The 26,266-nt window shown below is 39.0% G+C and overlaps 1 protein-coding gene and 1 long non-coding RNA gene across 16 annotated transcripts in view; one reads left to right on the forward strand and one right to left on the reverse strand.

The window, feature by feature from the left end:
• Positions 1 to 26,266, forward strand: part of MAST4 (microtubule associated serine/threonine kinase family member 4) — a 514,312-nt gene that overhangs the window by 396,953 nt on the left and 91,093 nt on the right. For all 15 annotated transcript variants that reach the window (XM_074359140.1, XM_074359156.1, XM_074359144.1 and 12 more), the window contains one exon: positions 15,032 to 15,120. In XM_074359140.1, the coding sequence (XP_074215241.1) occupies positions 15,032 to 15,120 (89 nt within the window). The remainder of the gene's footprint in view (positions 1 to 15,031; positions 15,121 to 26,266) is intronic.
• Positions 17,421 to 18,239, reverse strand: LOC141576311 (uncharacterized). The gene is made up of 2 exons (XR_012504659.1): positions 17,999 to 18,239; positions 17,421 to 17,904 (listed from the first exon to the last, which is right to left on the reverse strand). It is a non-coding gene; the product is annotated as an uncharacterized LOC141576311 (long non-coding RNA).

Raw genomic sequence — 26,266 nt, forward strand, 5'->3', positions numbered from 1 at the left:
ACACCCATGACACCATCACCACAAGCAGTGTCATGCTGTGGCTGCTTGATGCAGCCTTTCTGATATGTTCAGGTGCTGTGGAAACCAGCAATTGCTTCCTACTCACCTGAGTTACTTCTCTCCCAGGCCCAGGTGAAATGAGACCTGTTCTGAGCTGGGATGTGGGCACCCCAGGCTACTACAGCAGGCAAGAGCATCTCTTACCAGCACTGGTGAAGCGAGCATGGCTCCTGTTCTTAACTCTGTCACTGTGCACCCCTAGGGGTGGACACAGGTCCTGACCACTCACACAGCCAGACACGCCACTGGACACCTGTGCCTTCTCCCATCTCCACCTGCCCGGTCTCAGGGCAGCTCACCTCGTCTTCCAGGCTGGGCAGCTCCTCCTCTCCCATCCCCGGCAGGCTCTCCTGTCCTTGGGGAGGGGCCTGGTGAGACTTGCCTTCTGGCTCCCTCCTAACTTTTGCCTCCACTATTGAAACCAAGACCTATTAAAGAGCTTCTAAGGCCCAGGAGCCCAGACTCTGAACACAAGGACCTTTTGGAATGAGGGAAGGAAACATACTTTTCATTCTCCTCCAGTGGAAAGAATACCACACACTAATATCTCCGTGAATGACCCTGTCACGGGACACTTTGTCATCACTCACTCGCTCGCTCCATTCCTCCTGGGAATCACATCCGTTTTCTTTGTAACACGCACATATTTTTCCAGATTCAGGGATTACAGGATTCATGGTTAAATGTTTTTGTAAACCAGAGCACAAGCACATGCACACACACACATACACACTTGCTTATCCGCCTGTATTCCTGCCTCCGAGAAGTAATCACCATGACGGTTGGTGTATGTTTCCTCCCAGTCCATTTTCTTTGCCTTCTGTATATTGTAAGCATGTTTGATATCAAGCTTCGGACTCTACGCTTTTCACCTTTGTCTTTGTAGGTAAGCACTTCGGGACTAATATCCCACCTGGTGGTGGTAGCATAGTTTATTTAACCACTTCATTCAGGGTTTTTAGGAGAACAAGTCTGATCATTTGTTCTACATCACCCTTTGTTCTCTGTCAGCTCAGGAAAAGGTCCAGAAAGGGGTGTGTGTATGAGGTAGGGTGTGGGGCAGTAAATCGGTTTGATTAGAAGCAAAAAAATTTCCAGAGAGAGGAAGGAGTTAATTCTAGGTGGTTGTTAGTGATCTTAAATCAGAAAGAGAAAGCAAAATACCACATAATATCACTCATATGTGAAATCTTAAAAAAAAAAAAAAAGGACACCATGAACTCATCAACTCATCTACAAAACAGAAATAGACTCACAGACTTAGTAAACAATCTTATGGTTATTGGGGAAAGGGGGTGGGAAGGGATAAACTTGGGAGTTTGAGATTTACAAATGTTAGCCACTATATATAAAAATAAAATTTTTAAAAAAGTTTCTTCCGTATAGCACAGGGAACTATGTTCAATGTCTTATAATAACCTCTAATGGGAAAAAAAAAAACATGTAAACGACTATATACATGACTGGGGCATTGTGCTGTACACCAGAGACTGACACATTGTAACTGACTATACTTCAATTAAAAAATAAAACTAAATTTTAAAAAAAGAGAGAAAAGTGAGTGGGTGAGCGGAGAGGCTTTGTTGGCGGTTCCACCTCTGCGATTCCCAGGGGGACAGACAGTCCTCGGTCAGCCTCGGTCCCTGGACCTCTTGGGGCCACCTTTTCTTCCCTCAGTTCTGGACTTTTTCGTCATTCAGTGTCAGGCTAGTGTGACTCAGGCAGAACTAGATCCTTATTGTGGGGTAGATCTTTTAAAAAATATATTTCATTTAGTACGTGAAAAGGATTTGGAGTACAGAATGACCAAAAAATGAGCTATCTCAAGAAAAAGCAGCCAACCCTATTTCTAGTCCTGAGTCTTATCAATTTTTAAAAAACATTTTAAAAGGAATAGGGAAGTAGTTTTCTTCATTTCTCTACAAATTGATTAACTCTCTCATAGATGAGTTAGAGATTAATCTTGTTGAGGTAAAATCATAAGTTGCATGAGGAGGTAGAAAACTAATCAAAGTTCTTTTTCTAAAAGGAAGTTTTAACAGTTGAAAAATGACTCATCTCTGAAGTGAGGCTGTGACGCTGAGGGCCAGGAGAATTGGGGGGATATAGTTATCAGTTGTAATTAATATGCCTTTAGTTCTTCCTAATGATGGTGCCAGCCCATTGCTAGTATTTTTTTTTTTCAACTAAAGCACAAACATTAATTACTGGTTCTACCGGTAGTTAATGTAATAAAATAATTTGAAAACCTTTTTGTAGATGGAATGATATGTTTTAGTTTAACAATGTATTATGGATACATTTACACAATCTTCCTGGGACCTCCCCTGCCCACTCATTTCATAGTTTATATTTCTCAGTGATAAAATTATCCCCATGTTAATAGTCTTCATTTTCTATAGTGCTTACTTGAGAAAATGGCCTTCACCTGACTAAGAAAGGAACAATTTGCCTACCCGGATATTGAAACCTTTAACAGTTGCATTTCTAATTTAGGTGGTTATATGTTTATTTCATTTTGGTCTTTAGTCTTTTTTTTTTTTTTTTTTTTAATGTGACTGCCTAGTTTCTATCAAACCTTGAGTAGGTCAGTTTTTTTTTTTCCCTGTCCTCTCAGATACATAATGTCACCTAACTAAATAAAGGAGCTATTTAAAAACTCAGGGAAATGTCTCCCTCCCCACATTTCCTGGTTGCAAACTCATAAGCACATCTTCTTTTGGGTCCTGGTGCCTGTCCTCCCTCTTCCTGGGGCAGAAATACTCTTTAAAAACTCCTGGGGGATTTTTGGAGTAATAAAAGCTGCACATGAGAAAAACAAGAAACAAGAAAAACAAGAAAACCAAGCTGATGGTGGTATTGTTGGAGGGAGGGAGGAGGAGATTACTTTGTCCTGTGAAACCGTTCATCACCAGGGGCTGGTTGCTAATTTGTAGAAAGATGATAGGACCTATGGCCTACCACTTAGCTGCTTGCTTTTACACTATTTTATTGATACTTTCAGATGCAAAAATACACAACTGAAGTGTTTGTGTTACTTTTTTTTTTTTTAAGTATAATGAGAAACGATTTTTGTCCTTTGGAGAACATAGCATCACGGTTTTGGTATGCTATTCTTGAGGCAGGTTGGTTAACAGCACAATGTGGTCTTCCTCCTTACTGCACAATGTGGTCTTCCTCCTTACTGTATCATTGTGTGAGTTCAGAAGCTTTGGGGCTTGCTGTAATAAACAGTCAGTGTAGCTAATACCTAAAGACCCGGGCATAAAACACGCTTTGTTATATAAGCAAACGCTACAATTTTATGATTATACTGTGAATGAACATATGATGTGACCACAAAGCCAAAGGAATGACTCAGTTGGTAGTTATGGACAGATTGCCTTTTCAAGAGGGTTTAGCTGCATTGTTGTTTTCATATATATTTTGTTCTTTCAGTAGGGTTTAGGGTCTATTTAGAAAAGTAATAAGCAAAAGTAGCCAGGGGAAGATTTCATACGCATTTCTTTCATCGTGTCAGTGATGTGTTTTCAGTAAGTTCAAGTGTCTTAATTCTCGTCCTGATGTGCAATTTAATTTCACGGAGGCAAGTTCCTTTGGGTCCTTTTCAATTTGGAAATTGCACACAGTAGGGTACCAGCTCTCTATACCATTGAATTTCAGCTTAGAAATGTTTTCATGTGAAGGTCAGGGTTCCGTAACTTGAATAAACAGGAACCCAAGAACAGAAAGAACAGGAGCTCTCTGAGTCACCGCAGGGAGTGCAGAATGAGCCGAGGTGGGATGCCCAGTGAGTGTGTGAAGAGGCGGAGTGTGTGTTGTTCTGGAGCTCAGGGTGCTTACTAATAAGGGCCAGATTCCAGGATCCGGACGAATGAGGTCACCTCTTTGCACACAAGGCTGGCCCTGTGAGAAAGTGGTGGCCATGCCCATAAGAGGCAGGCCAGGGATGTGAAGGTGAGTGAAGCCAGCACTAAGCCTTTCCTTAGGAACTGACGCTTTTGTGCCTCCCTCTCTCTGCCCTGTCTGAACTCCTGCCAGAGTTTTGCTGTAATTCACACCACTGAGTACAACGTCTTTGCACAGACATATTCTCATGCGTGCTGTCTTAGAGTCTGGGAGGTCCTCAGGGAGCAAGAATGGGGGACGGTATCAGACTAGAGGAATGACGTCTGGAAAGAATAAGTAAGGTTTGGGGTCACAAGTTTAGAGAAGTTGTCAATATGTAGATTTTATAATGTTGCATTTGTTGTATTTTGAGATACATCATTTGTAAATATTTCTTTAAAAAAAAAAACTTCCTGCGGGGATGAGGGTATAGCTCAAGTGGTAGAGCACATGCTTACAGTACAGGAGGTCCTGAGTTCAATCCCCAGTACCTCCTTGAAAAATAAATAAGTAAACCTAGTTACCTCTCCCACCAAAAATAAAATCTGTTTTTAAAAAACTTTTCTCAATAACACAGTCAATAAATACGCTTTAGATTTTCTGATGGTCAAATTTGCTTCCTGATACCACACTGATTTGTGTATAGGACCAGAATTCTGAGAGAAATTACAGGCAGAAAAATCAACATTATGGGGCTTAGGCTCTTCAAAGTTCTTATTCTTTGCCTTGTATTTTAACCAAATAGTTCCAAGCACGGGCTCTGAAGGCACACTGCCCGAATTGGGATTCCAGCTCTACCACTTACTAGCTGTGTGATCTTAGGCAAATTTCTGAACTTCTCAGTCAGAAGTTCATGCCTATAAGATGTGGATAAAAATAAGTCCTACCTGATAGGATTCTCATGCAAATTAAACCATTACTTGGTGTGTATTAAAAAAACACTTAGTGAAAGTTAGCAGCTGATTTTTTGTTATTCGTGTTATTCATATTTGGACAGACCTCTCCAAGAAGTAGTCAGAAGGTGGTTTGGGGAGCATGGTCACAGAGCAAGACACGCTGGATGACTTAAATAACTCCTGGCATTGGGCAGAGGTGATGCAGATGGTTTTGACAGTTGATCTGAAACTTCGCCGTCTGTGTTGGGTGCGGTCTCCTGCATGTCTCTTCACCTTGAGGTTGCCAGTTTGAAGCCCTTGGATGAACACTTGAACTTGTGGTTCTTCAGCTTTTGTTTTTCTGTTTCTCAAGCCAACCAGTTGCCCTTCTTGTTGTGACATGCTTTCTATAACTGTGTTAATATTTACATTTACTGTCAAGTCTGCTGCCTTAGAACCAGCCACTTTAGCTCTTGCATAATTCATTGTATTGATTTTAGAAGTTAATTCTCTGGGCAGTCTCAGTCTCATACTTCTTGTTCCAAGATCCTTGAGGGAAAGCCTTCGTGTAACATTCTACGTAGGAAAACATAGTATGCATGAAAGAGTGTATGCAAGAAAGAAACACCAAACTGTTTCCTCTTGACGTTTAATATTTATGAAGCCCTTGCTGTGCTGGGCACTATGATCATTTCTTCACATGCATTATCTCATTTCATCTCTCCTTAGCCCTCTGAGGTACTTCATATTCTTACTCCTATACTACAGATCAGTAAATCGAGGCTTAAGGAATTTTAAAACAGACTGGCCAGTGTTAAGTCCTTGTATTGTATAGCTGTACTCCTCTAAGAAATAGCCAATCTGTGAAATCTTAAACAGAATTGTCTTTTCCTTTGTGGAGTGTATAATGTATTCACATAAGATACAGTTAAATGTATTTCTGTGTCTAATGAGGAGATTTCTAACTTTGAATGTGCCCCAGTTGTGGGAGCCACATGTCCTCCCTTCCTAGGTCCCATTTGCTGCTCATCGGTGGTGCTGCCGCGGCAGTCAGTACATCATCTTCCAGAGCTAAAACTCTGTTACTCAGCCCACAAATGGCAAGAGCAAGGAGCATTCATTACCCAGTCTGAATACTGAGCAATTTAAAGACCAGCATCTCCTGGTATTGCCCCAGCCCTCCTGTCTTTAGAACCAGAATTGGTTCCTTGTGGCCAATTTCATCTTTGCAAAATGAGAGACTGACTAAGAAAACATCAGTGGATGCAAATGAGAAAAAGGAAAGACATCTGTCAAGTTAATTAAGGGAAAGCATTCCTTTGACCTCTTTTTTTTTTTTTTTCCTGTGCTTTTCACCAAGGTGGGCTATTCTTCCCTCCTTAGAGGGCTGCTTCCTTGTTGTTGGGCACAAATAGTAGGGGACTAAATGCTGAAGTGTGGGACGAACACACGACTAATTTTAATATCCATTTGGCAGTTTTCCTGTTGTTTCTCCATTTAGGAAACATTTTCTTCTACTTGTGCCCATTATCACAGCTTTGACATTCATGTCATTAGCAGAATGTCGTTTTGCAAGATTCTGAATTGGGCACAGCTAGCAACAAAACATACTGCACAGAAAGATGATGGCTTTTTGCCACACGACTTTTCCTCACAGAAAAGAACAAAGTGAGCTGTGCTGTCGGCTTTCCATGTGTGTATGTTTGTGTTCTGACTGCGGAGGCACAGGAATCGGGGACAGTTCACTCGTGGGCAAAGCGTTCGGCCAAATCGCTGTAAATGCAAAACGCTTTGGAGTTGGAAGGGTGTTAAATAGTCACGCTGTTCGTTCTGAGCTTGACATAAATTTCTGTTGAGTGTCAGAAAAGAAGAGCCGTGGTTGTGGAAGTAAACTCCCCCTTCCTCTTTGTGGGTCAGAACGGAACAGCCCCTGGGTCCTCGGAATCCCAAAGAGGGGACAGACCCTTGGATTTTTTTATAGGTCTTCCTGAGCTTTGTAGCTAAATTACCCTACTAGAATAAAATACATCCACCAAATTGTTTCTAAGTGTAGGAAGTTACACTGAAGTTTAATTTCTGTGTGGGGAAGCCTGGAATGGGTAAAACAGCATCACATCAGCTGTGTATATGTTCACATAAGATTTGAATATAAGAAAATCTTCCAGTTCAGCTTTGTAAAGCTGATGGCTCTTTCTTTAAAGCAATGAAGTAGGAGATAATAGGTACAGAAGAAAGAAGTCAATAGTAAAATTTTTTAGAGTATTTTCAGAAAGGCAGATCGGAACATTAGATTTAAGTGGTTGTGTTTACTCTGGTTTGTTGCTGCCTTCACTTTCTTAGGTTGTTTTTTTTTTTAAGTTGTGTTTGCTTGACACTGGCCAACTGGGAAAAAGCCAATGCTATTGAATTAAATTGATTAAAAGTAATTTTTATCATTGGACTTGGAACTCGGCTTTCTGCTACTTAGAAAAAAATGTATCAGGTGGTGACTTCTATCCGTATTGAGTATGAAGCAGGGAATTTTTAAAAAATGTGTCCCACACATCCCCTCACCCCCACAACACAAACACACTCTTAAAGTCGAGATTCAGAAAAACATTAGTTTGTGTTTTGTTTATTTTTCCTTGACTCCCAAACTTGTCTGTAGACTTACCTTTGATCCCTGACCACATCTGCCCTGAGAACAAGGGCAGATGTGTGTCGCTCACCTAGGTGTCTGACCCTTTACCCAGTTATAAAATTGGGGCCACCGCCTCCATCCCTCCCTCAGCTGACTCGCTGCTACTTTGATAGCCCAGCCGGAGGTCGCCCGGCCAGGTGACAGCAGCCCTTTAGCCTTGCAGGACCCATTAGACCACAGTTTTGAATGACTCCACACAATGTTTTGGCCAGATCAGCCTTTGGAGCTGTTTGCCAAGACACAGCACATGCCCTTCAACTCTTAAATCAGAATTAATGACCTTGCCTTCGCAACGCTTTCTCCACACCCTCGTCTCCAGTACAAACAGTCTTCATTGTGTGGCTTTGGTGCGGGGTTTGAGCTCTCATGCTCTGCGTGACTAATCAGAAGTCCAGAATTCATCTCATCACTGACTGTTCCAGCCCTTAAGTGTCTTCATTCAAATAGATGACCTGTCCTGTTGTGTTAGAATTCCTGGGGGACAGCAGGCTAGCTGCCTCCTATGGTGCATGTTGCTAAAAAAGTGAACAGGTATTTAGACCCTTCTCATTTTAATTACGTTCTACTTCTAACGTTTTCAGCAGTTGGACTTACCTGCTACTATAAATCCCACATTATTACCAGCTCCTCTTCAGCTTTGAACATTGTGTTATGGCATTCTTTGAATTCCACTGATTATCCCATTGTGATTTTATTCAGAATGACATGTATGTAGGTTTTCTCAGTAAGATGTTTTACACTATATAAAGCTGTCAGCTCTTTGTGTTTTCTTTTATGTATACCCTTGATCAAGCTAGTAGAATTAGACTATGATATAATACCTTGGATCAGTTTAGTCTTATAAATTATTTTATGTTTGTCTTCCAGGTTAAATTAGAAACTTCTTAAAGTCAGGAAACCTACTTAATTAGTCATTCAAAAATATTTACTGAATCTCTATTGAAGTCATGTTTATTTTCTGTGCTTTTCTGGGTATCCACCAAGATTCACCATGATGCAAAATATAATCTTTGTACCCCCTCCTAGGTTGTAAGCTCCAGGCGGAATCCCTGATTATACTTCCTGAATGAATGAGTGACCACAGAATGGATGCTCTGCTTGCCTGGGTCACTGTGGTACAACGTGGTGAACGTCAGGCCCCATCAGTCCCATGCTTAATACATGACCTCAGAGCTCACCACGTCAGCCACGTAGAAATAGCTGTGTTCACATATCTTACTTCGACATAGCCACAAAATGGAGTAACTAAGAAGAAATAGGTCTTTAAAAATGTCTGTGTCACACAGATCCCTGAGATTGAGGGGTTATTTAGGGAAGACCTGTGAAATGGAGGGGCAATTTGCCATGCTTAGTGTGCACTATAAAATGCTACTGCTTATTAGTTATGAAAATATGTTTCAAAGCTGACTGGGATTTTAGCTCATACTTAAGGCAGCAACAGAATTTTGTTTGGACCTCACTGCCAGAGTCTGCCTTAGAATACAGATTATCTGTGAATGAATCTTAACTCTTCTTTTATATTTTAAACATTTTGAGTGTTTTCTTCATTTTCTTATTCGCCAGAGTACTATGTACATAGAAATAGACATTTCCTAAATATTTCTTGTATTGAATAACATCTTGTGAATATCTGTATGTTCAGCCATCTCTCTCTTCCTTTATAAAGACAGAAAATTGGGCCAGACCTCACACTGTGGGCTTAACTTAATGGACTAGATGTATTTCCAAGAAGTACTATATGCAGTAATATATGTATTTTTCTATTGATTTTCCTCAGAATTTTTGAAAGCTTAGAGACTTATACCTTCCTCTAGGTGTGTAATTAGCCTGAAGTTTTTTGCTCCTGGGTAAAAACAGTAGGAGCAATCACTCATTTCCATTATAATTAATGCCTTTAAAAAGCAGTTGTTCTACTAATGGAAAAATTAAGTTCAAGTATCAAGCCGATAATATCGATACTAAGCCTTCATAATAACATACCCTGGGTACGTGTGAACTAGGCCATTCTACTGATGTAAATATGCAGAGGCCTGAAGCTCTCTGCTTGGCAGGGGCCGCAACCCCAGCACCTGCTTTCCCCAGTGTTTGCAAGGCTGTGTAAAGGCGTGTGGACAGCCATAATGCTTGCATTGAATCTTGGGGAGATTTTTTGCATAAATTTTTAAAATAAAGTACTATATTGTAGAGTCAAGTCACAGGAGATGTGAATGTACCAGACAGGCACGTTCACTTAACTTCCTAACCAGTCTCCCTCCTTCCTCCTTCAGTGATTTCCATCTAGCAGCCAGAAGAATTCTCTTAAAGCAAAACTCAGATCATGTTTAAAAACTTCCAGCGGCTTCCCTTTTCACCCAGACTAAAAGCCAGTCTCTGTCCTGTGGCCTGTGAGCTGCCACAGAGGTGCCCCCCGTCCTCTGTCCACTGTCCCCTGTGTGCTTACCTCTGGCTCGCTCCACTCCTGCCACACTGGCCTGCTTGCTGGTCCTGGAGCACCCCTGCCTCAGGGCCTTTGCTCTTGCTGAAAGCACACTCCCTGATTCTTGTGGTCTTACTCACACATCACCTCCCCAGTGCGGCCTTTCCTAACTGCCTATTTAAAATTGATTTCCTACATCCATGCTCCCTGTCCTTCTCTGTGCATCATGTTTCTCCATCACCTTCTATCATACTGCAAATTTTACTAGTTTATTTTGTTAATTCTGCTTCCTCCCCTAGAGTGTAGGTCCCTAAAGGACAGCAAATATCAAATATCCTAATGTGTATTAGGGACTCAAAAAGTAATTTGTTGAGTGAATTAATGGAAGCCTGGGTGGAGCCCTGATTTCATGGGCCACAGGAAAGACATTGGCAGTGTCTTAACTTCAAGTGAGTAACAATATGTCATGGAGACAGGACTATGAATGCTTTGTTCTCTGTTGCCTTCTAAGGAGGATGAGTGCTTACCCAGCAGGCTATCAGGTGTGGCCTTGTTGTGTTGTACCAGAAAAGGGGTAGAGCTGTTGACTTGAAGAAGCCTGGAGGAAGGGTACAGTGATTTACATATGAAAGACAAAAAAGTTATTTCTGGAGAAGACAATCGTATGAAGACAGACTTGGAGAGAAGGGCAAGGCAGCATCTGAAGAAATTAAGACTTTGGGGGAGAAATGTCCAGAGAAGATTGTAAGGAAGATTTGCTTTAGGTGGCATGATATAATTTTTCTTTCAAGTACAGCCTCAAAGATTCTTTTCAAAGCTTTTGCAATCAGATTTGCAAATACATAGAGGCCTAGGTATTTAATGTGTGCTAAGAGAAAAAAATGTCCATGATATATATAATTTTAGTGCATTTAAGAACCCTAAAATTTGCTTCAAATGAATAATCTAAGAAAAGGCATGAATTAAACGCATATTTATGTTGCCATGGTTAAATCTCAAAAATACAACGTGGAGTGAAAAAAGTTACAGAATATCTATAATGTAAAGTGTGTGCTAAAATGTAATTTATCAAAAAAGTCAAAAATGTGACTGTCATACAAATATAAAATAAACATGTCAAAGATTTTATTTAACTTATTAATTAGTAAGAGAGCAGTAAGAGATTTTGAAAATCAGACATATATATGCACTAGGAATGATGAAATTAAATTTAATAGTAGATGCAAAGCTAGTTAGTATCTCACAGGACAGTGATAGTAAATGTTTGAGGTCATCTCTTTATGGGTGAATATTAATTGTGTCTATACTAGACAAAATTCGTTTACATGATTATGGACAAGAATCACTTATATTACTACTAGTTCTCTACAGTGTAACTCCAACCCTGACCGAGTTTTAAAATGGCCTAGTCATTAGAAAGAAAGTAACAGGTATACGCTTTTATAGAATCAGATAATCCCAGAGGTCGGGGGAGGGGGCGTCTACTGCCTTACAAGCCATGGAAAGGAAAGCCATTCATCTCTTTTACACAATTTTAAGTCTTCATCAGTTTTTCCTGATATGTGATACCAGTGGTGAAAATGTAGACACAAACACAAATGTGGGTGGATCTTTCCAGGGAGGAACCCAAGGAATGAAATAAAAAGAAATGCTCACTTGGCATCATCAGCCCCTGTCCTAATCCATAGTTTATCTTTGCCTTTGTCTCAAGTAGTGAATGACTGTCTTCTTGGACTAAATTCAGATTTTGCAAGTAAAGAATCTGTGCCATGTGTCACGTTTGCAAGAACAAACTGAGCATGTCATCCACAGACACTGTCCCCATATGTTTCTTCAACTGGGTGTCCTGGGGAGGAGGAGGTGCTTTATGGGTGGTGGGTATTCCTGGGTATGGCTTTCAGGACCAACCCCGGGCAGGGTGGATGGCTTCCATTTCTTCTTAAAGAATGAAGCTGGAAGATTGCTTTTTGGGGCTGGAGAGCTGAAACTTGACTTGATAACTATTCTTCAGTTTCATTTTTGCAATCAAATACCTCTAAGGTTCCTATGGCTGAACTGGAGATAACTCTTGACAAACTCAAGTGCTTAGACGAGGATAGATGTTCAAGTTCAGAGACTCCTGCTATGGTAGAAATTATGTTCCTGTTTTACCTGGTAGGATGGCACTTGTTTTTTCCTTGGGAGACACAGCTTGAGAAGAAGCAAAGCTGATCCAATTTAGTGATGCTGGAGGAAAGAAAAGGGACCTTGATTTTGCTCAAGTGGCAATGTTTCTACTGTTTCATCATGTTATGGGTTAAATGACTGTGGTGTGATCACCACCACCTTGGTAGCCAGCCTCACACTTAGTAGCCATAAGTTTCTCCTCTCATCGGCAGAAAAGAGTGTGATACCCAGATGTAAACATAATGACCACAGAGGGCAGCTCAGCATGTTGCACCAGTGTCATTATTAACGTGGGCAGTGCCAGGTGCTGGGGCAGTCTAGGTATAAATACTCATAGGTCCTGCCCATTCGGAGTTTTCTTGCTGTGGAGTTAAATGCAGATTTTGACTCATTTGTTGGCAACCAGGTACCTAGAGTAGTAAGATTAGATGACTCTCAGAGATACCAGAAGTACATGGTAATGAGATTGTGTGACCATCCCTCCCATCAAATTTTGAAAACTCACCTACAGAATATCTCAGTAGGGTCCCAGTATTTTAACATTATTTGTATATATATATATCAAACACAACATTGTAAACTGACTATACTTCAATAAAAATATATTAATGAAAATCTAGGTATTTTAAGGTTAAATATATATAAAATATGCTCCTTTACCCTTAGGAATGTTAGCGACAAATAAATTCATTTGTGAGGCCAAGACTCTACTTCATGAGTGCAGAGATTTGTGTACACATGTAAATCTCTTTAATATTAAGAGATAAATGTAATACTAAGTTTGTTCCTATTTTTTATTTTATATTGTTATATTTTTCTATCGATCAAACAAGTGTATTCCATTTTTAAATTTTATTCAGGTAGTTCTTTTTGAGTTTTTTTTTAATTGCACTTTTAAAATCAGTACTTTCCCACCCTTTTTTGGTAGATTTTAAATACCTGATCCAGTTGTGAGAATTTTCTGTGTTCTTCTTTTTTTTAAGTAGAAATTGTTGGCTACTTATTTTGCTTGTTATAGTAATGTATTAGTCATTCTATAAGTTTCTTAGGGAAATTCAATTAAAAATGTTTTTAAGAAATATTATTTTCTAAATTTTAGCTTTCAGTCAGCATTTCACTGATATCCCTATGCAAGATATTAATTAGGTTATTCTTTCTACTGATACCTATTTCTTATTCATTTGATTTATATATATAAACATTAATAATTGAATGTCAAGAGAAAATTTTTGTAAGTGATTTAAATCAGATACTAAGTATAAAAAATGCAACTAGCCATTTTTGTGAAAGTTAACCTGTATTTCAGTTAGTTTGCTAAAATTAACAAATAACTTTGCTGAGAGTTCCAGGATATAAATCTATCATTTATAATTTCTTTTATTAACATCAGCAAGTGGATAGATTTATTATTTCTGTATTAAAATGAGAAGAGACATTAATTTGAATTAACACTAAATATGTTGTACAGCATTTTTTTAATCACACTATCTGACTTAATGACTATGAATTTAATAGGTCAAATTCAGTTCTTGATAGATGAGTTGATAATACCACAATCCATCTTCATAATTAAGTATCAAAGGTCTATTCTTCTTCAACAACTTCTTTAAGGCTGAGTAAACATGATCTTAATTAAACTCACAGATAATACTAGGGGATGTTTATTGCTCCAGTAAGGAAAATAAAAAGATGTAGCCTGACCTTAAGAAATTATGAATACGGGAATGCTGACAAAAGTTAATCAGCAGCAGATATTTAAGAGACGGGGTTCGTCCCGAGTCAATTTTGCTGAAAGAAATTTGGTTTGGTTTTGAAATGTGTTATTTGAATAGTATTTAGAAATATTCGTTTTTAAATATTTTATATAAACTCTCAAATATATCCACTATATGTTATTTAGAAGTTAGGGGACAAGCCCTGTTTCAAGAATGCTGTAACAGGTACATTCTGAATTAAGAAGACATTACAATAAATCTTTAGTGGTGGCTGAGGGCCACCCAGGTGTTGGAGGATGACGTCACAGTGCCCTGAACCTTGTGATGGGTGAATGGTTTTTATTACCCTTCTCTAACCACTATACTGATTACGAAGTGCCAATCTGTACTGAAGAAAAGCAAATGAAAAAGAGGACAATATCCACTTCACCATCAACCAGCTTTGTATTTGTGCTGTTCTTTGAGCCTTGTGAAAGTTACTTTGGAGTCAAATTATCTATTTTATAGCTTTCTACTAGCAAAAACAGTACAAAATAGTTATCCTGTACCCACTTGTAGCGAATTATTTCTACTCTGGGTACCAGGATAAAAACAGTAGGTAACATGCCTGTGAGAAAAGGCCTTCGTTGTTATTTTAACACAGACTAGAATGTTTTTATGATTCCAGAATATCTACCTTAGTAAGGAATTTGAATGCAGTATGAAGATGAAAAATGAATGAGTAGTGAAATACATTTATCATAGGCATCAGCTGTTCTATCGACAAAAGGCCCAACTATGAAATTTGTCTAAATAATTAGATTTTTAATTAGTGCATCATTGTAAAATTAATGTCATTGCGCTTCATTGCTTGTAATTTTGTATTAGAATTTTTATGTCAACATAGATGCTACCTGTGGTTTGCTGATTTGAATCCTTAATTTATCACTTGTGTGTGTGGCACGTTTACATATTTGCAGTCAAGAGCCGAAAGAAGGCATTTGATTATGGCTTCACTGGTGGTGAGGAATATTAATGGTGTGACATACTATATGAATACATTATATTGTCTAATATTTGGAAAACAGCCACCCTTCAAATTTTAGTCAGTGCATATTGACTTGAAAAATTTTAGAAATAGCATGAGCAGATAGATTGTTCAGCCTTGGCTATGCCTACTTTGAACGTACGTGAACAGTGTTGATACTAGATGGTCTCTTTTTTAAAGCTGTTTTTCCTTTCCTTTTGGCAGTTGCCGGACCAGCAACCGCAAAAGCTTGATAGGCAATGGACAGTCGCCAGCGCTGCCTCGGCCCCACTCACCTCTCTCTGCTCATGCAGGTAACGAATCACCCTTTCGTGAGTTTTGTTTTACTTCTTTTTGCTAATTTTTAAAAATAATCCAAGCATTTTGAAATGTAGATGTGTCTCCACATCTTTGCTATCTTGGTTTCCCTATTGCTTTATCACCAAGTTGTTCTTCCTGATGAGTCAGCCGAACCTGACCCTCTCTTTCAGCGCTCGGACTCTGAAATGGAGACATCCTTCTTGTGTGGAATCCTATTCCCATTATTTTTTTTCTCAATGTCTAAATTTGTGGATGATGCAAGACATGATCCCACGGTAGGATTTTCTTTGGGAAACATGGACATGAGAAATCACATGCGGAGGATTAGTGTTATGAACTTCTAACTTCTCCACTGGGAAGCCAGGAACCAGAGACAGATTAACAAAAGAAAGAAGACCATTTATTTAATATACATTTTTACAGGACATAGGAGCCTTCATAAGGAAATGAAAACCCAAAGAAATGGTTAGATCTGACTGTTTTTATGGTAGTTTGATGAACAGTGGGGAGTTGGACCAAGAGGTATAGGACAAAGGTGAGTTAATTGTAGGCACCTGGGAGAAACTTAGCAAGGCCTGTTTGTTCAGATTCTCCTGTCCCTTGTCTTCAGAGATAAGAAGGTTCCTTTCCTCCAGGTATGGGGAGGGTACTTCTAGATTTTATGAAGTTTTTATGACCAGCTTTCATGGCAGGTCAGAAAGCCCTTACACACTTGCTGTTTCTCAAATCCCTTCACCATAAAATACTTAATATGCCAGTGTGCCATAGCTTGGTGTCTTGTGTCCTGAACTGCATCATAACTGCTCAGTATTTTTCTCCCAAAAGTTGAACTTAACCATTGTATATATTAGCTATTACAAACAGTGTTGATGTGAGCAGTCTAGAACATGTCTTCTCTTGTTTGTGTGCAAGACTTTATCTAAAGTTTTACCTGGCAGTGGCATATATATCTCATCTATGCATCCAAAACCATTGTGGAGACAATAAATATTCAAGAGATGAGACCCTTGGCCTTAAGAATTGATTAGAAGGATGGTAGAACCATATTACAAAAACGATGCGATGAAGACGGCTTTGTATTTTCTTTTTTTTTAATTCTATCCAAAATGGTGCAGAGAAGAGAAAGGTTAATTCCAATCAGGAAAGCTTGGGTGAGATTGGAGGAGCCAATTGCTTACAATGTTGAAAGATGTGTCAGACTTTGGTTGGTAGAAATGGGTGAGAGAAGAGGAACTCCCAGCGTGTGGCTAGCGTGCGGGGTGGGTATGCTTGATTGCATGAGAACACAATGGTGAAAAGAGAGATGAAGGTCAGAGAGTAGAATGAATTTGGACTTGGAATGCCTTTCACCGATTTGAGGAGGATCTGTTTTAGGAAGATGTGCTCAGGACCATGGAGGATGATGGGCTGGCAGAGGAGTGATGAAGCGTGACCTCAGTTGCACTCCTGTGAAAACTCACGTGATTGGCTTTCCAATGGTGTAGACTTTCTATTTAGAATGAAGGTGTGACTCTTCCCAGAGAAAACAATCCTTTTGCTCAGGGAGGCTCTCCAATTGGGAGTGGAAGTTATTCTAGACATGTTTGAGGACAAAATGGGAGAGAGAGAGTTGCCTCTTTGGAATGAAATTTTGTTTTCCTCCTAGTAATAATGGTAAAGCAAAAAAGGCAAAAGATAAATTGATAAAATTATGATACTGTAGTAAGACCACTAAAGCCCAGAAATGCTACTTCTGGGCAACGCTTTAGAGAAATTCCTGCACATATATACAAGAAAACATGTTCTAGACTGCTCATAGTAGCATTGTTTGTAGCAGCTAAGCATTTGAAGCAACCCAAATATCTGTCAGTTGGCAAATGGATAAATGAATTGTGGCATAATCATCCACGGAACTCTGTGCACATAGCAAAGGAACCAGCTTTCAGAGATAATGCTGGGTAACAAAAACAAGTTGCAAAAGAATCTTAAACCATTCATAGAAGGTTAACGTGGTGCTCCATGCAGTGTTTTGTTTAGGGATACAAACACATACACACACTCATATGAATATGTATGTATCTGTACATACACGTTTGTAGTAAGAATATAAAGGAAAGTATGATCATTTTAAAGACCTATTTCATGATAGTGGTTGCCTTGGAGAAGGTGTGGGGGTATAATTGTGGAGACGGGTAACAGCTGGTAATACGTATGCAAAGCTGAATGATGAGTTTGGAGATTGATCCTGCACCATTGTTGTAATTGTCAGAGCTGACCGGAGGATGAAGCAAGGCCAAACACTTTACTCAGGGGATGAATTATATCTTTGTTTTATCTTTTTATCCCCTCCAGCAGGGCACCCAGCAGTAAATGTAGGTGCTAAGTATAGGATAAATTTTATTTCTTACATATGAACCAGTAGTGATTAAAAGAATTTATTCCTCCTCCTCTCCGTAGCGTTCTGTAGTACTTGCATCAGACTTCATGTGCCCGTTGATTAGTCTTTTATTGCCATGATTTCCTTCAGTTTTCATGTTGAGATTAAAGGAAATGTGGTTAAGGCTTTAATGATCCTTTTAATTATTTTTCTCTTCTCTACATAGAATTCTTTTTCCTTCAGACATAATTTTGTGTTTGATCAGGGGAGTGGGCTGAGGGAAGCCTGTCTTTCAGGTTCCGAGAGCATTTTTCCTTCTATTTTGGAGCCAACAGGTTGTTACGCCCTCAGAAGCTGTAGAAGAGTCTGTCAGACTTTTGGTGACAAATGGCATTTCACACAGTCTCCTAGGCTCCTACTTCTGTATAAAAGGAGAAAATGTAAATTAGACACAAAACCCATCCTCACGTCTTGATAAAGTGAAATGGCTTCTCACTCACCCTGGTGCCTCTTACCTCTTGCTGTCGCTATGTTCTCTAGTGTGGATGGTGTACAGAGGCCAGGAGACATTCTAGATGCCTCCATCAAAACAGGAGAAGGAAAACCTGCCTTCTCTCGGAGCTTCATCAACCACAGAGATAAAGCTGCACTTCCTGTTCTTGTTAGGTAGGGATTATGTGAGTCAGGCCACTCACCACTGACACATGGATTTATACCCATCGGATGAATCTGTACAGATGAGAACATTAGTTTATTTGTGTAGATATGTCAGCAGGGTGCTGAGGAAGAAGAGACACTGGCATTGTGTTCTAGAGCTTATCTGCACAGCCAGAACAGTGTTGACAGCCAGGGATTCCTAAAAGAACCACGTATAGGACAGTCCCATTAAAACAAAAGAAAGGCAAAAAAATCACAGGCTCCTAGTTCCAGGGAGATTCTAAGCATGAAATGTAATTCAGAAGCCCCAAAGGAAAAGACTAGTGTATCTCTCCTAAAATGAAAAATTATGTATAATAAACAAAATCAAAAGAAAACAAAGTGTGAAAAATACTTTTATGCCCATAACTGACAAACACTTGATTGCCTTCATACACAAAGGGCTTGTGTAAATCGATACGAAAATGGTGAGTGCACCGGGAGAAAAATGGGCAAAAGATGTAAAAGACGTGTTACAGAAAAAAAATAAAATTGGCTAACAAAAACATAGGAAATGGTGATTTGTTGCAATCATAAGTGAAATGTGAGCCAGAATAATGAGACAGTATTGTTCACCTCGCATGCTGTCAAAAATGTCTTAAAATTGATAGGATCCAAAGAGAAGCAGTTCCTCTCACATCATGTGGTGATGTGAATTGATACAACCCTTGTGGTTAGTTTGCAGTACTGGTTACAATTTCAGTTACATTTACCCTTTGGCCCAGCAAATCCATCTCTAGGAATTTACTTGACTGAATAATAGAAAATAATAAGCCTGGCATTGCTTATAACTAGCAAATGGAAAATTAAGTTGTTACCATCTTATTCTTTAACGTGTCCTTCAGTCAAGGGCTGGTTTAGTAGAAAATAATTCAGGTATGTAATCCAAGACTCCATATTTGTTATAAAGAATGAGATGGGCTTTTATGTTCTAATATTAGAAAGATGCCCACAATAGACTGTTCAGTGAAAAAACTCATTGTGTAATTTTATATGTGTTTGTGTTTTAGAATGCATATACACATACATACATACATACTTGTATATTCATACATATTCATAGGAAATTTTTGGAAAGAGAAAGGAGAAACTTAGCAGTGTTTATCTTTGGAGAATAGGAAGGTAGGGAAATTAAGATGTAATAAAACAAGGCTGTAAAAATAAAACCAGTAAAAAAAAAAAAAAAAAAAGAAATACCTGCACAGTTCTCTATTTCTATGCAATAAATTACCAAAAATGTAGTGACTTAAAACAATATCCATTTATGATCTTAAAGTTCTATAGAAGTCTAGGTAGGTTTGACCTCAGGGGGGGCTCTCAAATTATCACAAGGCTAAAATCAAAGAAAGGTAGAAAAGATAAGCTGCTAGTTCTATAGGAACCCTCACCTGGTTTTTCTGCTCTGGGTATCTTAAGGCCAAAATCAAAGTGTCACCAGTTGACCTCCGAAAAAAAACAAAAGAGCTAGTTATTTTATCAGCAAAATGAGTTTATCTGGAAATAGCAGAGAGCTGTAATTTGGGACTAGCAAACTAAAGCAAACCATAGGTAAGTTTAAAAAAAAAATAAAAGAGGCTTTTATGGAGGGAAAGAGAAAGTTGGAGGGGAGTCCAGAGTGGTGGTGGCTTCTCATTGGCTGGGCTGTTGCTGGGCTAGGAGAAATTCTTCTTTCCCCCTGCTGGGGTCTGAGTGGTAGTGTGTAAGAACTCCCCCTTCAGGACTTCCCCCACTCCATTTAAAATGGGGCTTCCTTTATTTATGTTTACTTTGGGCTGGGCTCTAACTTGGATACTGGTAAAGAATCTACTTCCAAGTTCATGCATGTTGTGGACAGATTCAGATCCTTGTGGTCGTAGGACTAAGATCCCCATTTTACCCTAGTTGTCAATGGGAGGCTGCCCTCCTCCATCTTCAAGCCTGCAGTGGCACATCCAAGCATTCTCATGCTTCACATTTCTAACTTGTCCTGACAACAGTCAAAGAAAATTCTTTATCTTAAAGGGCTTATCTGATTGGGGCAGGCCGACTCAAATAAGCTCTGTATATTAAGGCCAGCTGATCTGGGACTTTACTTACGTCTGCAAAATCCCTTCCTCTTAGTACCTAGATGAGTGCTTCAATAACTAGGGGACAGGAACCTGAGGGGACCATTTTTAAATTCTGCCTACCATAATAATACATTGATACTATATTTTGATTCAGATGGTTAAGTATGAGCTGTAAAAGTGATACTTACCGAGGATGAGCCACAGACTAGATGTAGAAAAATAACTGAGACCTACTGACTCCAAGCTTTTACAGTCCTAAGATCAAATGTTGCTCCATTGGTCAAAATTCCTAACCTTTTGCGTCTTCAAAAATTGTTTTACTAGAAATTTGCAGCTAGTTTCTTAGATTCATTTATACAAGGGTTTCTGGAAGAAAAAAATGGAAAGAAGTCTCACTTTACTATTGTACAACTCTGGGAATTTAATTAAAGACAGGAAATACTCTTAAACCTCTAAGTACACATAACCTATTAAGGTTAGTATCTACTTGGGAAAACTTTCCTAAATTACTGTCTATCTATCTGTAATATATAGGGACTTTATTTCTGAAGAATTAGTCACCACTGTGTTTGCTGCTCTGTTCACCAAGCCTCTCTTCAAAGTACAGCTGAGCTAAAGAAGGCCCATAGAGGTGAAAATAATCAGAGAACTGGAGAGGTTATATGAACAATACAACTCCAAGTAGAAACTTAGAAAACTCAGAAAAGTACTGGGTAGGCACATGGGGGTTGGGCAAGAAAACACCCCAAATCCCACTCTTCAAAACACCCTGTGAACATTTTGATGTGCATTCCTTCATTATTTTTCCTGCTCCCCACATCTACCCTTAGGGCATTGGCTTAACAAACACAGCCCAGAGCATAAATTAAGGTGGTTTCCAAGTAGAAACTATGAGACATTGTATTCTTTTTTTTCAAAAAGTTTTTATTATTTCAGAAAACTGTGAGGACCTTCCTCTTTGAAACTTGTGTGGGACTTTCTTTTTGAGCCACACATTGGATTCACCACATTACAACTTGCTCTCCTTGCAATTGTGCTTGATCAGTTGTTCTCATTCATCAGATGTAAAGCAGAACAGGATGAGGATAAAAGACGATGGATTTACAGGCGTGCTGATGCAAAGAATTGAAAGTTAATGGTCCGGCAATGAAATAGAGATAGGGAAAAAATAAGCAAGGTGGGCTAATGAATTCGAAGAAGGCAATCTGGGATGGAGCAGGATTAGTAAACCTTCCAGGGTGCCAGAGACATACGTGACAGCATCCCTGATTTTGGCAAGGAATTTCATAATAACCCGCTCTCCCGAGAATGCCAACCGTAAGCCTGGAAGAAATGTAGCTGGGCAGCAAGGGATTTAGCAAAACCTGAAATTTTGGCTCTCGGTGCCAACCAAGTCCTTAATCTGCTCACTGACGCCAAATGACTCCATGCCATTGTAAAGGTGTGACAAAATCTCACAAGAAATTTTGCAGGCTCTGTTCCTAGGACTCTGATCTTCAAAGCTGATATGGTTAAAAAATAAAATGTGAAATTCTGATTGCAACAAGCAAGCTGATAATTGGTAGAAAAATCTGGAAAATTATATGGAAATATAAATCCCCCTTAAACATACTACCCAGGGATAACCCCGGTCAACATTTTATTGTATCACTTGTCTTTTTTTCCTCTATGTATTGTGTGTGTGTATGTGTATGTCTATACATGTGACTGAAATGCATGTGTTGAAACTTTTTATTTTACTCCATTCCTGCCAACACTAATGTTACAGCTTTTCAGGTTCTGTTGTTATAAGACAAACATAATATCATAGTGCTTTTCCCAATTTTATTGAGATATTATTGACATGTAACATTGTATTTAAGATGTTGAACATAGTGATTTATATATCTATATACACACACACATGCACATATATATATATTCTCACGTAGTTACACTTTTTTTCTTGTGAGAACTTTTAAGATTGACTCTACATACTGTATGTACTCTGCTCTGTACACAATACAGTATTGTTAACTGTAGTCCCCATGCTGTCCAAACATCCCCAGAACTTAATCAGATTTCTTAATCTAGCGTGTGTGTCCATGCTGTATGATTTCACAATGCATCTGTTTCTTTGATTTCAAGTAGTTCATAAGTCAGTTTCTCTGAATTATGGAGAATACATCTTTCTTATTCCATATTGCACCCACAGTTTTATTTTTTAATCCTTAGCCTTTGTGTAATTGCCAATTGTTGGCTTAAGTAATGACACATCTTGCCCTTCCTGCTTAAGGAAAAGGATGATAAAATCAGATGAACTGACGTCAGTCATTGTGTTTTCCTAGTTTGGGGTATGGCTTTGTGTTGAGTCACTTATCGAGGGTATAGACCAGCATCATTAGTATTTGTTAATTCCTTCTGCAGCTCCGTCTGCCCTGTGAACTGCATTTATCATTTTGGTCCTTTGAGAAGAACGTAGAGTTTACATGCCTGTTCCTAATAATAATCTAATAACTGGCATCTTTCATATTCCCCCAGTCTCTAAGTGTGGAATTTAATTAGAATGGCCTTTGATTTAGCTTTTTGGTTTCTCCTTTATTATAAATTGAACCTTTTGAAAGCGGATGCCTAAATTTAATTTTAATGCTTCCCCGTGTTAACAACAGTGGTATTTGTTTTTGTTTTCATTGATATTTTTAGAAACGTGGGTCCCCTGGGCAGCCACTCAGGAAGATTTTACTCCCCCATCCATTGGGAAGGGCTCTTCTTTTTTTAAATCAAAATTTGGCAGTATTTTTTGTTTATGCATCAGCTGTGGATTTTCTTTGACTTGTTTTCTAAAGTACCAATTAGATCTTAATTACATGTTTTTCAAGTTAAAAGACACAATATTTACTGATGGATTAAATGTGGGGTGAGAGAGTTGATCAAAGGTGGCTTCCAGATATCTTGCTGAGAATGTGCATCAGTGGAAGGGGTGCTTCCCACGATGGAGAGGACAGGAAGAACAGATCTGAGGCAATGCTTAGCAGTTCCCCTGGCCACTGATTGGATTTAAGATGTCCGTGAGACATCTAAGTGACATAAACAAGCAGTGGTTATTTGGGCTGGAATTCAGGAGTCTGTGCTGGTGATAACAGTCTGGACCACTCATTTACAGATAGTATTTAAAGCCTTGGGAGGGCATGAAGTCATTGAGAGAAAAGGTTTTGGAGGTTCTGAAGACAGAATCTAGGGCTGAGTCTACAGTGCCAACATTTAGAGACTCTGAGAGGACAAGTAGCCACCAAGAAACAGAGAAGCAGCACCCTGAGAGGCAAGAGGGAAAGAGAAGGTGGTGTCACAGACCCCAGGAGAAGACAGGGCTCCCAGGAGAGGGGGTGGTGAATTTTAATATTAAGTTGGTAATCTATCAGGCAGATTGCAAGTAATTTGTTGAAAGAGTAAGTAACTGTTTATAAAGAAACATGCAGGGCTCCATTTTACTCCAATGACGAGAAATGCAGCCTCGAAAGCAAGGTTTGTTTTCCCCCCAGAGAGGAAGTCCTGTTAAATATCCAAGTACTTATGAAGTCCCACGTGTTATAGTGCATTGTCTCAATAGCTTTATTTTCAAAGTCATTTTAGCAAGTCTTCTATGATTTTGTTTGTAGTATAATCTGTTTCTACCATTGTTGAAAGCTGAGGCCAGACTACTGCCTTTCACACTCTTAATTAGTTTGGTTGCTAAGGTACTAGACCCTCTCCCAAGTCCACAGAACATTCAGCAAACGCAGTGTTTCACCAAAATCAAGGAAATCTGAACTGTTCTCTTTCTGTTAGAAAATAGACACCAGGAATCCTTGAACTTATTTTTTTTCTATGAGAAAAGAGATTCTTAGAAATTTTGGAGGGATAAGAATACTTAAGAAACTCAAGTCTCTCATAGTCAGTTTTCTTGAATAGCAGTGGGATAGAATCCTTTTAATTTCAAATTCTGTAAAATATTACAAATGGAGATTAAAATAGTTGGTTTATGAACTTGGTCTGCTTTTAGATTAGACATCTTCAGATTTGAATCTTATACAGTGTGAGAATGATATATTTCATTGTTTTAAAATTTATAAATGACAGGTATTATTATGTCTTCTAAATCTTAAGAAGTTGATATGTTCAAACTGGCTACACATAAAAACCTTTTTTTATCTGCTGGTTGAAGAATAGGAGATTGCTTTATGTTTAGGGTTGCCTTTCTTCTAAGATAGATGATCAATAAATGATCACCTGGAAAGTGAAAAGGCACATTTAAAATCCTTGCTAAATCACCTCTGCCCTCACCCTTGCGGTTTTCACTGCTTGACGGTGTCAGACTGGACAGGCTGCTTTGGTGATTGTCACAGTGACGTTGGTTTTGCTGGCGCTGTGATGCTTCTGGTGCTTGGCAGCCTCTTCACTAGCTTACTCCCAAGTTCTCTCTGAACTTGAGTTAGAAATCCTCAGCAGTATGTCAGTACAGACTGTCTTCTTCAGCCCATTAGCTGGTGAGAGCGTGTGGATTCTATCACAGGGAAACTCACTGTCCCTTGGAGATAAAAGAATCTGAGACGGGGGTCCCCTTCGCACGGGGAACAGCCTGCTGTCTTTCTTAAGCACCCCGTGAACTTGATAGGAGGCTGCGTGCTCCCTCTTGGGCAACCTGTAAGGGAGGTTGAAAAGTCTGTATTTTAAATTCAGGTACCCATGCTAAAGAGCATTTTCTTAAACATCAGGTACAGCAGTGCCGTCTCCATCCTTGAACTTACTCACTCTGCCATAATTACAATTTCAGCGTTAATGTTGCTTCGATGCAGATTTTTGTGTTTACGGCAATAACGTGTGGTGCTTCTGCACAAAGCCATGCAAATTGCAGGCTTTTCAAGTTCGAAGCTTTTATGTTAGGAGTAACTGGGTAATTGCAGAGCCTGTCATGGAATGTTGAGATGTGCATACCCTGTGGTAACCATCACATGTCTAGAGGGTTCAGCTGTGGGAAGGGGAGCCCGTCAGCACTCCTTCACCAGAGTCTGCAGCAGATTTGGTTTCTGTAGATGAGGGAAGAGAGAGGTGGAGAAACTTTAGAAGAATGTACATGCAAGAAAAGGCAGATAGTTTTAGGAAGAAGAATTTTTGCTTAACAAATGAAATTTCGGATTTAAGAAAAGTCTTTAAAAACCCTTTTTTCCTGTTCACAAAAGCTGTACATGTTTATTATAGAAAATTCAGAAAATACAAGAAAATATAAAGAAGAATATAAGCATCATGTATATTCTTTTTTGCCACTCAGAATTAACTGCTTGGCATTTGGGTATTTGTCTAAATATGTAGATTTTACATATCTACATCTATTGTAATACTTAAAACACTTATGTATATATAAATGTGCTTACAAACATAAATTTACATGTATATATATGCCTCTGTATATACATATGGGATCGGATATAAGCTTGTACCTCTGTCGTTTTGGTATTACTTTGAGATTATTATATACAATTAAATGCCTTTTTATTTCTCAAATACTTGGTTTTAATGAGTACAAAATGTTCTATTTCATGAATGTGCCATAGTTATGTCCCCCTAATGAGTATTTTGGCTCTTTCCCGTTTTTTGTTCTTATAAGTAATATTGTGGTAAATAGCATCGTACATGAGTCATTGTGATCAACTTTGGTTAGTTTCTCAGCTTAATCTGCGAAGGGATTCCTTAAAGGGCTGGCCTTCTATTGTCCTGTATTTCTGCTATTGGGTCTACCATTGTTGTCAGACTGAGATCTTTGAGTCCGTAAGAGTCGAGGATTGTGTCCACAGGAAATGCTGTTTAATGCTTGCAGCAGATGACATTTAATAAGCATCAGGAATGTGTTGTGTAGGCACCAAAATAACTCGACACGGATCTACGTACATCTCAAGCGTGTTCTCTCTGGGTGAAACAATAGCTCGCTCTATAAACTTCCAGGAACTTGCACCCACTGACATAATGGTGACCTGGTAAAGGTAGTGAGGTAAATGGAAAAGGAGCTATTACACGAAGCTGCAGAGT

Source organism: Camelus bactrianus, chromosome 3, assembly GCF_048773025.1.
Source record: "Camelus bactrianus isolate YW-2024 breed Bactrian camel chromosome 3, ASM4877302v1, whole genome shotgun sequence".
NCBI classification, from domain to species: Eukaryota; Metazoa; Chordata; class Mammalia; order Artiodactyla; family Camelidae; genus Camelus; species Camelus bactrianus.